The 16,571-nt window shown below is 38.7% G+C and overlaps 1 protein-coding gene across 9 annotated transcripts in view; it reads right to left on the bottom strand.

Annotated features, from left to right (window-relative positions):
- LOC121275778 (triple functional domain protein-like) overlaps positions 1-16,571 on the bottom strand; it is a 650,960-nt gene that overhangs the window by 391,184 nt on the left and 243,205 nt on the right. For all 9 annotated transcript variants that reach the window (XR_005942563.1, XM_041183384.1, XM_041183386.1 and 6 more), the window contains one exon: positions 9,629-9,751. Coding sequence is in view for 8 of the 9 variants with exons in the window: in XM_041183384.1 (XP_041039318.1) it covers positions 9,629-9,751 (123 nt within the window). In the remaining variant the exon portion in view is untranslated. The remainder of the gene's footprint in view (positions 1-9,628; positions 9,752-16,571) is intronic.

Genomic DNA, 16,571 nt, shown 5'->3' with positions numbered 1-16,571 from the left:
GTAGCAGTTGCTGAAGAAGCTTTGTGGTGGACAAGGTGAGACGATTAAAAAAAAACTTACTGAATGTTCCAAACAGCCCCTTAGCAGAACCAAAATCACAACATTAATACTACCCTCCCTGCAGTACTGCAAATATACCACAACCTCACATTAGGTATCTCTCTGCAACTGAGCTCAGATATTATACCATCCCTTCTCCTGAGGCACTTAACTTCTCACCTTCTCTCTCGTCTTCCCTTCTATCTCCATTTTCTCCCATTCTCTTTCCCCGCTACTCATCCATCCTTCCTCCAATGTCTTCCTTCATCCTCTCCCATACTTTCTTCCACTTCCCTGTGCTCCTTTTTCTTCTCTCTAGACTATCTCTGCCCATCGTTCTTGAGCTCCAATTCAATTATCTGATCATCTCAGATAATTCTCCCACTAAAAAGTCAAATGTGCCCCAATGTATCTAAGATAACACAACAGAAATTAGCTTGTACAGTGTTTATTGCGATCAGTATTATTGTTCAATTCAGGCGATTAAGAGATCAACTGATCTCTTCCCTGCTAGAAGGTTCTTAACTCATTGATTTTTGGCTGCTCATTTTCTCATGCCCTGTGACTCCATGACCCAGCAGCAAGCCGCTCCCATGAATTTAGTTAACATCCTGTGTTCCAGCTTCACAAATATTGCATGAAGCAAAACCTTTGGTTCTGTTTTCCTGTATGGAACAAAGCCTCACCAGCCCCATAACATAAAATTAACATTGTTAACCAGCATTCCTTATATCAAAGGTCCATTGTAATTATATTAAAATGAGGCTGGACCAATGTATAACTTCAATTTTAACACTGTTATTTGTTTTTCCATCATAAGAAGTTGGCCACATAAAACTTCTATATTTAGGCAGTTTAACAATTATCAAGAACAAATATTTCAAAATAACACGCAGCTGGAAGTAAAAGCTAATGTGCAAAAGTGGTTCTGTAGCATTTCAAGAAGTTGACTTTTCTGGTTAAGTAAATATATTTTAACCCTCATTACAATGTGATGTTTGAGGGTCAGTTATGATAGTTGCATGCAATAATCTCTTGCAATACCACTCAAGGCATGTTGGAGGCTGTGTTGTTTTAGAACAACGGGTGTTAAGCAGCCGTTCAGTGTCACTATTTTACAGTAACCAAACAAAGAGTTACCCAAGAAAAGAACAGGGAAACAGAAACTTAAATAAAAGGATCAGAGAAAATAGTCTTAGACAAACACCAAGGTACAGAGGTAGCAAGAGTAAGCGTCAAGAAGCAGACAGAAATAGAAGGCAAGATGAAAATAGCATCAGACAAGAAAACAAGAGTGAAAGAGGGGAAGGAGAAAAACATCAGAGATTAAGGAGCAAGGCAAGAAATATAAGAAAAAGAAAAGATAGAGGCAGAAAGAGAGCCAAAACAGAAGGAAAATGGGAGAGAAGAAGTGAACAGGAGAAAGGAGAAACGGGCATTGACAGGGATAAGAAGGGTAGAGCCAGACAATGAAACGTTTAAAAAAATCAAAGATAAGCAAAGATATTGAGAAGAAGTGTATAGAAATATACAAAGAGAAAACAAGGAGAGAGTGAGCATGGAAAACAAAAACAAGACAACAAAGGCTATAAAAGAGAAAACAAGAGTTAGAAACAAGTAGAAAGACGGAGTTACATGAACAGCATTAATGGTAGAATAAGTGGCTAATTTTCTGCTATATAATTTGTACATTAGTGTTTCTTAAACACAATCTACTTATGACGACTAAGTGCCCAATTACTACACCATATTTTAATATACCGACAGCCCATCCCATTTTTAACAGATGCTTTCTAATTAAAATGTCAACCAGGATTGGACACCTGCACATATGGCTCAATTTAACACAATCTTACAGTGGTAATTATACATTACACCACCGCTTAAAATATGCTACTTTAGTGAAAACCGAAGTTTCAAACAAAAACAGAGGCATTTAATTTGATGTTAAAATTGATGCAAACTTGTATCACTTAATAATTTCCCAGCTAATATTTTATTTTGAATTACAATTAAATAAATCTCTTTTTTAAAAAAAAACATCAGTGAAGTTTTATTTTACTTTGCCGTTTGAAAGCAACATATTTATTTTGTTGGAAAAAAAAGTAATTTAAAAAAATCTTAAAGGCGGCTTAAAGTTTTACTGTTAAGTATCTAATTCCTCCTCTACTCTCTCCTAAAACATATTAAATTTTATCTGGCCAATCTACTAACCTATGTCCTCCTGAAGATGCTTACAATCCTCTTCACAAGTTAATCATTTTCTCCACAAATAGAAGAGAGCGCGTACAAGAGAGAACGTGATATAAACTACGGTCTTAAGTGATCTTTGGGAGAAACCACTGTTTACATCTCTCCAATCCAAAAACATTTATTAATTTTGGCTCTCTATTTTCTTCCTATAGTCAACTTCCTATTCATGCTGCCACATTCCATTCAATACCATGCTGCTTAATTTTATCAACAAGCCTCCTAAGTGGCACCCAAAACCTACTGCATTCGCTTCAAATCAGTTAATTGTTCAAAGAATTCTATCACCTGCCAGGAATAACTTGCCTTCACAAGTCCATGTTGGTTATCTTTAATTAACCTACATCTTTTTAATTTGACTGTTAACTTATCCAAATTACAGCCACTTGAACCTTCGTCATTACTGAGGTTAAGCTGGGTGATGCATAATTAACTATTTCATTCCTTCAGCGGTTAAAATCTCCATCTGACTTCTAATAGCATTTTATGATGCATTTCATTAAGATCCAGTGGCATAGAACCAGACAGGTTTACAATACAGGAAGAGGCTATTCAACCCAAAGTTCATGCTAGTTCCTTCCTACAGCGTCAAAACTACTCCCATTGCCCCATTCTCTTCTCAAAGCACAGTGTCTTCCTCGGCTTCAACCAGTTAACCAAATTTCCTTTTAAAGGTGCAATGGTGTCTGCCATAATCATTCCTCTGACAAAGCACTCCATGCTCCAGGAATGCTGCTTCTCCTAACCTCTCTCTTCAATGTCTTTGATTTGAAATTGATAAACTATGATCACCATTTCAGTAACCAGAAAAATTAAGCCTTTCACTATTCAGTACATCAAAATTCTTAATTGTAAAAGGCAAAACTCAAAGAGAACAAGTCTGAGTGAAAAAGTGCCAGGGCAAACAGGTAAAAGCAATGGCAGGAAGTCAGTAGGGGGCAGAGAGATCGCTGCGAGAACAAATCAACAAGAAAGGAAGAGGGGTGACTACAATGACTAAAGAGTGCTGAAGAGAAATGTCCTGGAGGGCTGAAGGACTGAATCTATTTGGTTAGAGTTAAGAAACAACAGCGGTACCATTACACAACTGGATGCATTCTATATGCTACCAAATAGTGGGAAAGATATAGAGGAGCAATTTTGTGGGAAAAGTACAATGAAGTGTAAAAACTATCGAGTGGAATAATGGGGTTTTTTAATTATCCTAACATAGTTTGTGATCTAACAGTGAAAAGGGTGGAGAGCGCGAAGAGTTTCTGAAGTGTATTCAAAAGAATTTTCTTGAACAGTATGTTTTCAGCCCACCTAAGGAGGGGGCATTGCTGGATCTGGTTCTCAGAAATGAGGTGATTTAAATGGATCAAGTGACAATTGAGGGCCTTTCAGAGAACAGTGATCAGGAGTATATTAAGCTTTAGGTTCAATATGGATAAAGACAAGGTTCAATTTCAGTGGGGTGGAACGAAATATTGGCTGGCAAAACTGTAGCACAACAATGGGCTGCCTTTAAAGAAGAGATGGTGCGGGTACAGTTGAGATACATTCCCATGAGAAGGGGGAAAAAAAGGGCAGCCAAACTTAGAGTTCCCCGAGTGACGAGAGAGATGGGGAGATGAAGCAGAAAAGTATGACAGGTGTCAGGTTGATAGTACAAGTGAGAACCAAGGTTGAATACAGAAGATTCAGAGTGGAAAGAAAGGGAAATCAGAGAGACAACGAGTCTGAGAAGAGACTGGCAGCTAACATAAAAGGGAATTCAGAAGTTTTATATAAGCATATAAATAGTAAACGGATAGTAAGAGAAGAGGTAGGGCCAATTAGGGAGCAAAAAGGGGGTTTACACATGGAGGCAGAGGGCATGACTGAGATTTTTTATATATTCATTCATGGGATGTGGGCTTCGCTGGCAGGGCCACAATTTATTGCCCATCCGTCGTTGTCTTTGAGGTGGTGGTGGTGGTGGTGAGCTGCCTTCTTGAACCGCTGCAGTCCATGTGGTGTAGGTGCACCCACAGTGCTGCTAGGAAGGGAGATCCAGAATTTTGACCAGTGACAATTAAGGGATGGTGATATATTTCCAAGTCAGGATGGTGAGTGACTTGGAGGGGAATTTCCAGGTGGTGGTGTTCCCATCTATCTGCTGCCCTTGTTCTTCTAGATAGTAGTGGTCATGGGTTTGGAAGGTGCTGTCAAAGGATCCTTCGTGAATTCCTGCATCTTGTAGATGTTACACACTGCTGCTACTGTGCATTGGTGGTGGAGGGAGCGAATATTTGTATACGTGGTGCCAATCAAGCAGGCTGCTTTGTCCTGGACAGTGCCAAGGTTCTTGAGTACTGTGGGAGCTGTACTCATCCAGACAAGTGGGGAGTATTCCACCACAATCCTGACTTGTGCCTTGTAGATGATGGACAGGCTTTGGGGGGTCAGGAAGTGAGTTATGCATTGCATGATTCCTAGCCTCTAACTTGCTCTTGTAGCCACAGTATTTATATGGCCAGTCCAGTTGTTTCTGATCAATGGCAACCCTCAGGATGTTGATAGTGGGGGATTCAGTGATAGCAACGCCATTGAACATCAAGGGGCGATGGTTGGATTCTCTCTTGTTGGAGATGGTCATTGCCTGACACTTGTGTGGTGTAAATATTACTTGCCACTTGTCAGCTCAAGCCTGGAATATTGTCCATGTCTTGCTGCATTTGGACATGGACTGCTTCAGTATCTGAGGAGTCGCAAATGACGCTGTACATAGTGCAATCATCAGCAATCATCTTCTGACCTTATGATGGAAGGAAGGTCATTGTTGGGCCACGGACACTACTCTGAGGAACTCCTGCAGTGATGTCCTGGAGCTGAGATGACTGACCTCCAACAACCACAACCATCTTCCTTTGTGCTAGGTAGGACCCCAACCAGCGGAGAGTTTTCCTCCTGATTCTCATTGACTTCAGTTTTGCTAGGGCTCCTTGATGCCACATTTGGTCATTTGCTTCCTTTATGTCAAGGGCAGTCACTCTCACCTCACTGAGGTACTAAAAGACTACATTACATATGTTTTTTTTTAACCAAGGAAGAAGATGCTACCAAAGTCCAGTGTAAGAGGTAGCTGGGGTACTGTATGAGTTAACAACAGATAAAGAGGAAGTATTAGACTGACTGGCTTACCTAAAATTGGAGTCACCAGAGGCAGGTATGATGCATCTCAGGAAACTGAGGGAAGTAAGATTGGAGATTGCAAAGGTACAGCCCAAAATCTTATGGTGTAAGGATAAACGCAGCAACTTCAGGCCAGTCAGTTTAATATTGGTAATGGGAAAGCTTTTAGAAATGATTATACAGGACAAAATCACTTGGGCAAGTGTGGATTAATTAGGGAAACTTAGTACAGATTTGCTATAAGCAACTCATGTTTGCGGACAGAGTTTTTGAATGAAGTGGTAGAGATGCTTGATAAGGGTAATGTGATTGATGTGTTCCGTATGGACTTCCAAAGGGTGTTTCATAAAGTGCCACATAAAAGTTGAAGCCCATGGACTAAAAAGGGACAGCGGCAGCAAGGGTATGGTGTTTGCTGAGTGACAGGAAACAGACAGTAGTGGTGAACAGTCATTTTATCAGTAAGATAAAAGCAAAAAGCTGCGGATGCTGGAAATCCGCAACAAAAACAAAAATACCTGGAAAAACTCAGCAGGCCTGACTGAGTTCTGGTGAAGAGTAATACGGACTCGAAACATTAACTGTATTCCTGTCCGCAGATGCTGTCAGACCTGCTGAGTTTTTCCAGGTATTTTTGTTTTTGTTTCAGTTGTTCTAATAGACTAGATTAAGGTTCCCTAGGAGTCAATATTATGACCGCCACTTTTCTCGAAATACATTAATGCCCCACACTTGCACGTGCAGCGTACAATTTCAAAGTTTACACATGATACAAAATTATGAAGTATTGTAAACTGTGAGGAGGATAGTGACAGTCTTCAAGGGGACAGAGACAGGTTGCTGGAATGTGCAGACAAGTGGCAGATGAAGTTTAATACAGTGTGAAGTAGTATGTTTTGTTGGAAAAACAAAGAGAGGCAATATAAAGGGTGCAATTTTGAAGGGGGTGCAGGAACAATGTGTTAGCTTGACAAGTGAAGGATTTGACAAGTTCTCATCTAGTCTATGTGCTGCTACCAAGGACATGAAATATGAAACCAACCTGTCCTACCCTGTAGCGCTACACATTAAGTTGGTTGAAACAGGCTATTTGTTTTTCACATATATTGGTACTTCTCCCCTCCTTGTTCTAAAAAACATTAGTGCAAGGGGAGCATCTGCAACTTCTGAAACTGCTTCTATTGGTAGAAGCGTATGGCTGCAAAAGTGACTGTGTCACATTGGTAATGCCCAAATAAGTGGCGTGTGTCATACATATTGAATGGAATACAATATAAATTTGGAAGTAAAACTGAACATCGATTGAATTGGTTACAATAGTGGCCATTAATGTCTGATTAAAAAAAATTCCTAAAACTGAAAATAATAATAAATGTCTCACTGCTTAAAAATGCAGCAGCATCATTCTTTAAACAAAAAGTATTCCAGATTATTTTTTACTAAAATAACACCCATCTTGGAGCAATTTGAAAAGTACCTAATTCAGGCAAAGGATGATGTTATCAGACAGTAAATTATGTTTGCAGTATTAGGTTGCAAGTTGTGTTTCAGCCATAATATCTTCTTTTGTACAGTATGGGCTATATTTGTGTTATAAGTTGAAAATTAACTTGAACCATTTTCAGGATTTCTTGACATGAAAATTAACTTGAACCATTTTCAGGATTTCTTGACATGAAATTTGAAAGTATCTCAATTTTAGTGTTGTGTTTAATGGCACCAAGCTCATTGTTCCGAAAGATTTCATATAAAGGGACTGTACTCTTCTGTGGCATAGGCCAAGTTTATTGGAAAATATCTTGTGGTTGATTATAAGGAAACTCAAAAAAAATACAGAATCTAATGGAAAATAGAGACTTACTAATTAAGTAGACATGGATAAATGGTAGGATATCCTGATTCAGTTGAAAGAAACAAGGTACTATGTCAAATTTGGCAAGTCTGACTGCATCTTGAAGAGGAGTCATATTCAAGTCGAAACATTAACTCTGTTTCTCTTTCTACAGATGCTGTCAGACCTGCTGAGTGCTTCCAACATTTTGTTTTTATTTCAGATTTCCAGCATCTACAGAATTTGGCTTTTATATTACTATGTCAAATTTGTTCCAGTTGTAACTGAATACAGTCACATTCCCTATGTCAGCAACTCAAAATGGCTTTACAACCTGTCCAGTATGTTTATAGAGTGAAGCAGCTTTCACAGAATCACAGCAAACATATTTCTTCATGAAGTGAAATAGATGAATTGCATCATCAGCAATAATTAACAAGAGAGGGTGCTAAATTAGATAGGACAAAATAAATCCACATTTAACCATTTTAATTAAATCGGTTGCATACTTTTCATTTTTCAAAATGTATAAACTTAGCACACCTTTTCTCATGAGAGCAGTTTTAAAAATAGAGTTCAAAAATGGTTGTTAAATTTAAATAATTAGGAAATCATACAGCTGGCCTCCTCTCTCTTCAGTTGAGCTGCAGTGAGTGTGAGCCACTTGCCCTACCAAGTATCATTGGGGTAATACGTCAGATTGCTTGGGCATAGGAACTTAAAGCATCAGTAGAGGAAGGAGAGTTCGTGAAGTACTCATCTTGCATTGCAAATAGATTAAAAAAAGACACCAAATATTTTTGTAAGACATCCATTTTCTATTTAAAATGAGAATTGCCATGTTGGCATTGTGCCCAGCAGGAATACACTTTCCTTTAGTTGACAAAGTTGCAGATCAGCTCTCATGTATGTTCAAAGATAGGCATGGTGGAGCCATTCTGGAAGACCAATCATCAATGATTGTATGCTCAACAAAAAATACTTGGTCTCTACTAGAGGAAAGGAAATTAATTTTAAAAAGCAAATATATTTGTATCTGCTATTTTGTAACATTGAGCAAAAAGCACTCCCTATAGATTTTCATTCTTTCTTAAACCACTACCCGGCTGTAAGTTGGCAGTGATAGTGCGATAGCAGGATTGCTACTCTTGTTTTACTTCCATGTTTTTTGAGTTATATTTTATTTGGCAGCTTTTTAGCAGTGAAATTGAAATATTATAGTTTTAATAGCAACAATGTGACTATTTCATCTTGCCTTGCACAATGCATAGCTAATTTGGCCAGCTACCTACCCCATGGCATTTGTCAATGCTCTCTGAAATTTTTCTAAATTATCTGCAAGGAAGCACTTGATCCTCACCTGACACCACAAAATAAACTTGTATTTGCATCACACCCTAAGGTAGAAATGTTTCTAGAACCAAAGGAGATATCAGATAGGGAGGCTAAGCACTTGGTCAAAGGTATGATGAGGTTAGTAGCTCAGATTGGGATCAAACAAGATGATGTTGCAAACAATTTGGTTGGGTCTGAGGTGCTGGATAAGGTGTGGAGCAGAATTGATAGTAATCTCCGAACTACAGCACCATTAATGCCAAAATCCCAATGTGTGGAAACACAAAGCAACGTGTGTTTATATTATCACAGCCTACCTGCCAATATATTATTTCTTCCACCCTTTCCCTTTACCTAGAAAATAATGTTGACTTCTACAGATCCACAGTTCCACAGAGAGCAAAAGCTGAACAGTTCTTCAATCAAGGCATGTATCAGGTTACACAGTTCTGTTTAATTTCAGTCGTCATTGTGATCCAAAATCCACAATCCTGGAGTTCTATCAGCAATTGTTCGATAGCAATAGATAAATTAAGAGCAAAAATACAAGACAGCTTTCACAACCATTGCTAAATCGGAAGGTCTATATTACCTTTCAACACACGAAGTCACTTATTGCTTCAATAGATTAATACATGTAATTTGGTCAGTATAAAAGCTTCAGATCTGAATTAAAACTGTTGCCTATAGTGTGTCCCCCTCCATTAATAGTTGGGTAGAGCTCATTAATTAGCAAAGTTAGTAATTTGCCATAATACAGCTTCCCTCGCCAAATTCCACAAATGTCAACCATATACACTGCAATGTGGTGCTAGAACGCCATTAATTTTGCATTGAAGTACCAGAGTTAGCGAAAACCTGTCTGAAAGGATTTAAGCAATAATAAATAATTTGCCTTATTCATTAGTGAAACACATCGCAGCTCTTTACCAAAACTTCTCTCTTTGCTCCATGTGAAAAGCAGAAACGCAATACTTACTGCATCAACTTTTGTGTTTCTCATCTATAGATCCTTACCATGCAGTTCATTGCAAAGTGATTGTGCTGTGTTTGAAGTTCCATTGCGTGCTGATGAGTAGCTCCAATCTCCGTGTAGCTATTCAAAAAGAGTCCTTTGTTGTGAGAAATCCAGTCAAACATCTGAATAGAAGCATGAGATTTATTAAACACATTGAATCTCAATTAGATTTATGAAATGACACATTACAATGGACACTGGGTGACTTGTAAGTTATTGCACACCAGTGACTGAAAACAAAAAAGGCACAGTGTGCAAGATAGATCAGTCTAATTTAACACAGGCTGCATCTCCTTCAGCTTCATCTTTTCCTTGTACACAACTTGCTTGAATAGCAACAGGCAATTTTACCAGGCACTCTGGGCACACGTTTATAAGAGATTTGGCAACAACCCTACACGTGCGTAGTAACAGCAGAATAATTTGAGAATTTAAAGGGGCCTGACACACAGTAAACTGTTTTCAAAAGTACAATAAAGGAATCAGTGTTGCAGTGTTGATGGTATTACATTAATTGTTTACAACTAATTACAGGTTGGAAAATTACCTGACAAACACACTGCAAATTTATGTTGGAGCATATATAGCTGTACTAATAGATACAGCATAATGAAAAATGCATCATACAGGTGGAGGTTTTTAAAGTATTTGAATGACATGCATCCTTCACACACTGCAGTATTGCCTAGTTTGATAGATGCTGGGGAAACTGTGCACTGAACACATACATGGAAATGTGAAGGCTTGGCACAGTCGGTAGTACTCTTGCTTCAGAAGATTGTGGATTGAAGCCTGATTGCAGGACTTGAGCACATAAGCTAAGATGATACTTCAATGAAATGCTGAAGACATTCTAGATTGCCCCACATTCGGCTGAGTTTTAAACTGTTGATGGATCAGATGGATATTACGAATCATTATGCCAGATCTTGCGGTCAGCAGTATAGCAAGGGCAGGAATTAAGTCTTGTTCTAGCAATCTCTCTAGTGAGAATTTCACCTCTAGTGGCAAGCAGAGGAACTGTAACTGTTTGCAGCATTCTTTATGGAGGATTCACAGCGTGCAGCTGAAGTGATGTCACTAGGCTCTCAAAGCAGCCAATCAGATTAAAGGGTTTCCACAAAAAAAACCCTCTCCCACCATAGAAAGAAACTAAAAGCACTAAAATAAAATCACTTCTAAAATTTTAATGTTGAATAAATTAAAGACTGGGGCACACTTGGTGTGAAGGTGGAAGCTAAAATATTCAGAATTTTTAGAAATTATTTTTAAAATAATTCCTGGTCAGATGTTTCCCTCCTGTTCATATAATTATCCAAGTTCATTTTGAATGACTCGATTGTCACGGCCTCCAGCACACTCTGAGGCAGTCCATTCAATTCCTAACCACTCTCTGCATGAGCAAAAGCGTTTCCTCGTGTCGCTAATGCTTATTTTGCCAATTACCTTCAATCTGTGCATTTTGGTTCCCGACCCATGCACCAATCGAACAGTTTTACTAATTAATCATCTAACAGCGTGCCAGGATTTTGACATTATAGCTTCAGAACAAATTCTGTTGTTCATCAAATTTTGTTAATCATTTCAGCATTTAAAACCTCTGTTAAGGTGCAACATTTTAAGGGGTTTCAAACACATACTGACAGCTTACCATCAACCACCTTCCCACCACCCCCAGCAAAACCCAGCCTATTATCCAGCAGGCAAGTGCTTAGGATATCCAGATAACGCAGCTAAAGAATATAGGCAACCTTATTAGGTAGGTATTCTTATGTTTCTTCTTCATTTAGCATCCCTCACATGCCATTGGTACACGAAGTAGTAAGGGACAGGAGTCATTGCACTATTATGACAACTCTGTTAGAGGATAGTGTGCTGCAGCTAAATTTAGTGATACTTAGAAACATTTAAGCATATAAGCATTGCTCCAAGTGATAGGCTTATATGTGCTATTAAGTATAAGTCGATTGACAAATGACCAGGAAGCACCCATGTACGACATTTGGAAAACTATGAAGCTATTGCAGCAGCAAGGTGAGATTTGGGGCCTTCCTGAGGATTGTCATGGAATATGAACATATGAAATAGGAGCAGGTCATCGGCTCCTCAAGCCTGCTCTGCCATTCAATAAGATCAAGGCTGATCTGTTTGAGCTTCAAGTTTCACATTCCCATCTACTCCCGATAACCTTTGATTTCCTTGTCTAACAAGAATCTATCTACCTTTGCCTCAAAAATATTCAGTGACCCTGCTTCAGCCGCCTTCTAAGGTGGAGAGTTCCTAAGTCGCACAACACTAGAGAAAAAAATTCTCCTCATCTCTGTCTTATAAGGGCGACCCCTAATTTTAAAACAGTGCCCCCCTAGTTCATGACTCAACCACAACGGGAAACATGCTTTCCACGTCCACCCTGTCAAGGCCATTCAGGATCTTATATACTACAATCAAGTCACACCTCACTCTTCGAAACTCCACTGGAAACAAGCCCAGCCTGTCCAACCTATCCTCATAAGACAACCCACTCATTCCAGGTATCAACCCTCATAAAACAACCCACTTATTCCAGGTATCAATCTGTAAGCTTCCTCTGAACTGCCTACAACACATTAACATCCTTCCTTAAATAAGAACAAAATTGCACATAGCATTTGAGATGCAGTCTCACCAAGGCCCTGTATAACTGAAGCATTTATCACAAAACTACTATAATATTTTTCATAACATTGATGTAGGTTTATGGCTGAGAGTGTGGATGGTTCTGTCTGTGTGACTGATTTAATTGAATTAGAATCAGGTAGACTGCAAAGCTGAAATTATCAAAAGAATTAGGCGTAAAGCCGGCTTTTGAAATGGAGATAGGCAAGCTAGGATGAGGGTTCCATAGATAAGGTATGGTGGAAATTTGCATTTTAAAATAAGTGGAAAGATGTTTGGGTTTCAAAGGGATGGTAGGATGTTTACAACTAACAGCTAAATAGGGCAAGGTTATGATGTTTATTTTTCCCAAAAGGAAAGAGGCCATATTGCAACATGAAAGATTTTTATATTATGGGAAAAGTAAATTTCCAAAGACCTGCAGAACAATGGAATTTACAGATTAAAGAAAGAGAAAACATATATAAAAAGAGGGAGGGAAGGCTATATCAAGGGTGTGACTGTGTGAGATTGAAAGGTACACTGTATGCAGCAGTTCTTGTGGAAAAGCCTCCAGCCACTTTAGCAGAAGTCTACTGTGTCCAGTAACTAAAGTTGTGTTACAAGCCTTTGGAATTCCACTGTCAAGTGGGTGCTGTGGTAACCTTGCTGGGTTGATTGTATAATTTCAAATCTATTTTGGACTGTTGCCTTAAAGAGGGTATGCAGTTGGGAACCTGTTTAACTAAGAATTTTGGGAACCGTTAAAACTAACTAATCTTGTAATTGGAACCTTGTGTATGTTTATTGTTTTTTTTTATTAAATGTTTTAACTTAATTTTAAAATCTCTAAAGGTGTTAGTGGACTCAATTCTTCTGAATTCAGTACATAAGCCTTCTTGTAATAAATATAAATTGCAAAACCAATGTGATGGCATAGCCAAGTTTCCCTTGTGGATTTGGTCCGCCTGGCAATTGTCACCTGCCATGTCGTAACACATAACATCCTTACTTTTATGTTCAATTCCCCTTGTGATAAAGGATAGCATTCTATTAGCTTTTTTGATTAAATGTTGTACCTGCATACTAACTTTTTGTGACTTATACTTGAAAAACACCTAGGTCCCTCTGCACCCTGAAATTCTTCAGTCGTTCTTCGTTTAAGTAATACTCTGCTTTTTAATTCTTCCTGCCACAGTGAACAACTTCACATTTTCCCACGTTATACTCCAATGCGAGGTTTTTACTCACTCACTTAACTTATCTATATCCAACTGCAAACTCCTTATGTTTTCTTCACAACATCCTTTCCTACTTATCTTTGGGTCATCTGAAAATTTAGCTACCATTCCTTCTCTTACTTCATCTAAGTCATTGCTGTAAATTGTAAAAAGTTGAGGCCCCAGCACAAACCCCTGCGGGACTCCACTCATCATACCCTGCCAAAAAGATCCATCTATGTATGCGTTCTGTTTTCTACCAGCCAGTTAATTTTCTACGCAGGATCATATGTTACCCACTACACCATGAGCTTTTATTTTCCACAATAACCTTTGATGTTGGACCTTTATCAAATGCTTTCCGAAAATCCAAGTACAGCACATCTACAGGCTTTCTGGAAATCCCAAGTACTGTACATCTACAGACTCCCCTTTATCCACTGCACATGTTACCCCTACAAAGAACTCTAATAACTTGGTTAAACATGATTTCCCTTTCATAAAATCAAGTTAACTCTTTACCTTGAGATTTTCTAAGTGCCCAGCTATAATCTCTAAATGATCAATTATAACACCTTCCCCACGTCAAACTAACTGGACTAAGTTTCCTATTTTCTGCTTCTCCTTTCTTGAGTAGAGGGCTAATATTTGCTATTTCCCAGTCTGATGGAATCTAGCAAATTTTGGAAAATTAACACCAAAGCATTTACTGCCTCATAAGCCACCTCCTTTAAGACCCTAGGATGAAGTCTCTCTGGACCCGGAAACTTGTTAGCCCACAGCTGCACCAGTTTGCTCAGTGCTGCTTCCCTAGTGATTATAATTTCACCAAGTTCCTCTCTCCCCTCCATCTCCCAATTTAAAGCTAGAACTGGAAAGTTTTTTGTATCTTTTATAGTGAAGACAGAAGCAAAATATTTGTTAATTTCATCCACCATTTCCTTAATATCTACTATTAACTTCTCACTCCCTACAAGACCAACACTCACTTTAACTACTCTTTTCCTGTTTAAATATCTGTAGGAACTCTTGCCATTGTTTTTACATTTCTAGCCAGCTTCCTCTCATACTCTAATTTTTTTTCTCCTGATTAACCTTTCAGTCATTCTCTGCAGTTGTTTATATTCTGACCAATCATCTGACCTGGCACTCATCTTTGTGCAGTTATATGCTTTTTCTTTAAGTATGATGCTTTCCCTAACCTCTTCAGTTAACCATTGATGGTGGGTCCTCCCTTTATAGTAGAGATATGCTTATTCTGAGTATTCTGAAATATCCCCTTAATGTCTGCCACTGCTTCTATATTAATCTATCTCCTAGCCTAGTATCCCAGTTCACTTCAGCTAGCTCAGCTTTTATCCCAACATAGTTGTCCTTATTTAAGTTTAAAATACTAGTCTTAGACCAACTCTTCTCTCTTTCAAACTGGATGTAAAATTCAATCATATTGAGGTTGCTGCTACCTAGAGTTACCTTTGCCCTGAGGTCATTAATTAATCTTGTCACATTACACAATACCAAGTCTAATTTAACCTGTTCTCTGGTTGGTTCCAGAACGTGCTGCTCTAAGAAACTCTCTTGAAACATTCTATGAACTCCTCATCCAGGCTACTACTGCCAATCTGATTTTTCCAGTTTATATGTAGATTAAGGTCACCCGTGATTATTGCCGTCCCTTTATCACAAGCACATAATATTTCTTCTTTCATTCTATGTCCTATATTGTGGTTACTGTTAGAGAGCATGTAGACCACGCCCACTAGTGACTTCTTTCCCCTACTATTCCTCATCTTCACCCAAACCGATTCTACATCCTGATCTCTTGAACCAATGTCATCACTAACTAATGCACAAATGCCATCCTTGATTAACAGTGCTACCCCTCCACCTTTACTAGCTTCCTATTCTTCTTCAAAGTCATATACCCCTCAATACTCAGGACCAAATCCTTGTCATCTTGCAGCCAGCTCTCTGTAATGTCTATCAGATCATACTTATTTACTTCAATGTGCGCTATCAATTCATTTATTTTATGAATGCTATGCACAGATACAGAGCCTTTAGCTTAGTCTTTTTGTTATCTTTAACATCTGGTCTTGATTCTTTGTGCATTCTTAGGTTTTTCTTTCTGTCTCTTCCTGCCTTTCTCGGACCCTTATTTCCTAACTTACTATTTTCCTCTCTTACCTTGTCTCTACTCTTTGATATACCACATCTTTCTACATTTGATCTCTAGACCCCACTATTTAGTTTAAAACCCTCTCTACTTCTCTAATTATGCAGTTCGCACAAACATTGGTCCCAGTGGTTTTTGACAAATTTCCCTAACTGGAAAAAAAAAGGCCTTCTTTTTTGCCAATCAGGGTGTTTGAGGGGGAGGGATGGGGGGGGGAGTGAAGGAAGAAAGTAAGGCAGAATATGGGGTTGAGCCCAGTGAGAAATGAAAGGAGCAATCATAGTAAAGGGTCTTTTAGCACCAATATTGTCTTAGGCTGCTGAATGCCATAGAACGCGCAAAACTTCACATCAATCAAGTGCCCATTTGAGCTTGACACCACCAGTATTTGGGCACATGTGACCATGTACTGTAATGTGTGATCAAGTAGGGATCAAAGGTGCCTTTTACAACTGGAGGATGCCCCAAAGTAGTTCACCACCAGGTAATTACTTTTAAATTTTAGTACCTATTGTGATGTAGGAAAGCACAGTGGTCAATACTCACTGTACAAAGTCCCAAAGGGTGGTGTGGGCCAATAAATATTGGCCAGGGCACCGGGAGAAATACCCCGCACACCTTTAACAGTACCAAGGGATGTTATATGTCAGCTGAGAAGGCAAACAGGGCCACAGTTCCATGCCTAACTTGAAGGACTGCAGTAAGTGCAGTATTTACTCAGTACTGCACAGAAGCGTCAGCCTAGATTTTAGGATCAAATTTCAAGTGACCCAAAACCTTCTGTCTCAGAGTGAGTGTGTGCTACCACTAAGCCAAGGCTGACACTTCAAAACAAGTATTTACAAATACAATGAGGATCTTAACGGGAGAGAAAATACCTATAATATTTATACATTTCATGTACAAATATAT

Source organism: Carcharodon carcharias, chromosome 3, assembly GCF_017639515.1.
Source record: "Carcharodon carcharias isolate sCarCar2 chromosome 3, sCarCar2.pri, whole genome shotgun sequence".
Classification (NCBI taxonomy): Eukaryota; Metazoa; Chordata; class Chondrichthyes; order Lamniformes; family Lamnidae; genus Carcharodon; species Carcharodon carcharias.
The sequence above is the reverse complement of the archived record's forward strand: the minus strand, read 5'-3'. Positions and strand labels throughout refer to the sequence as shown.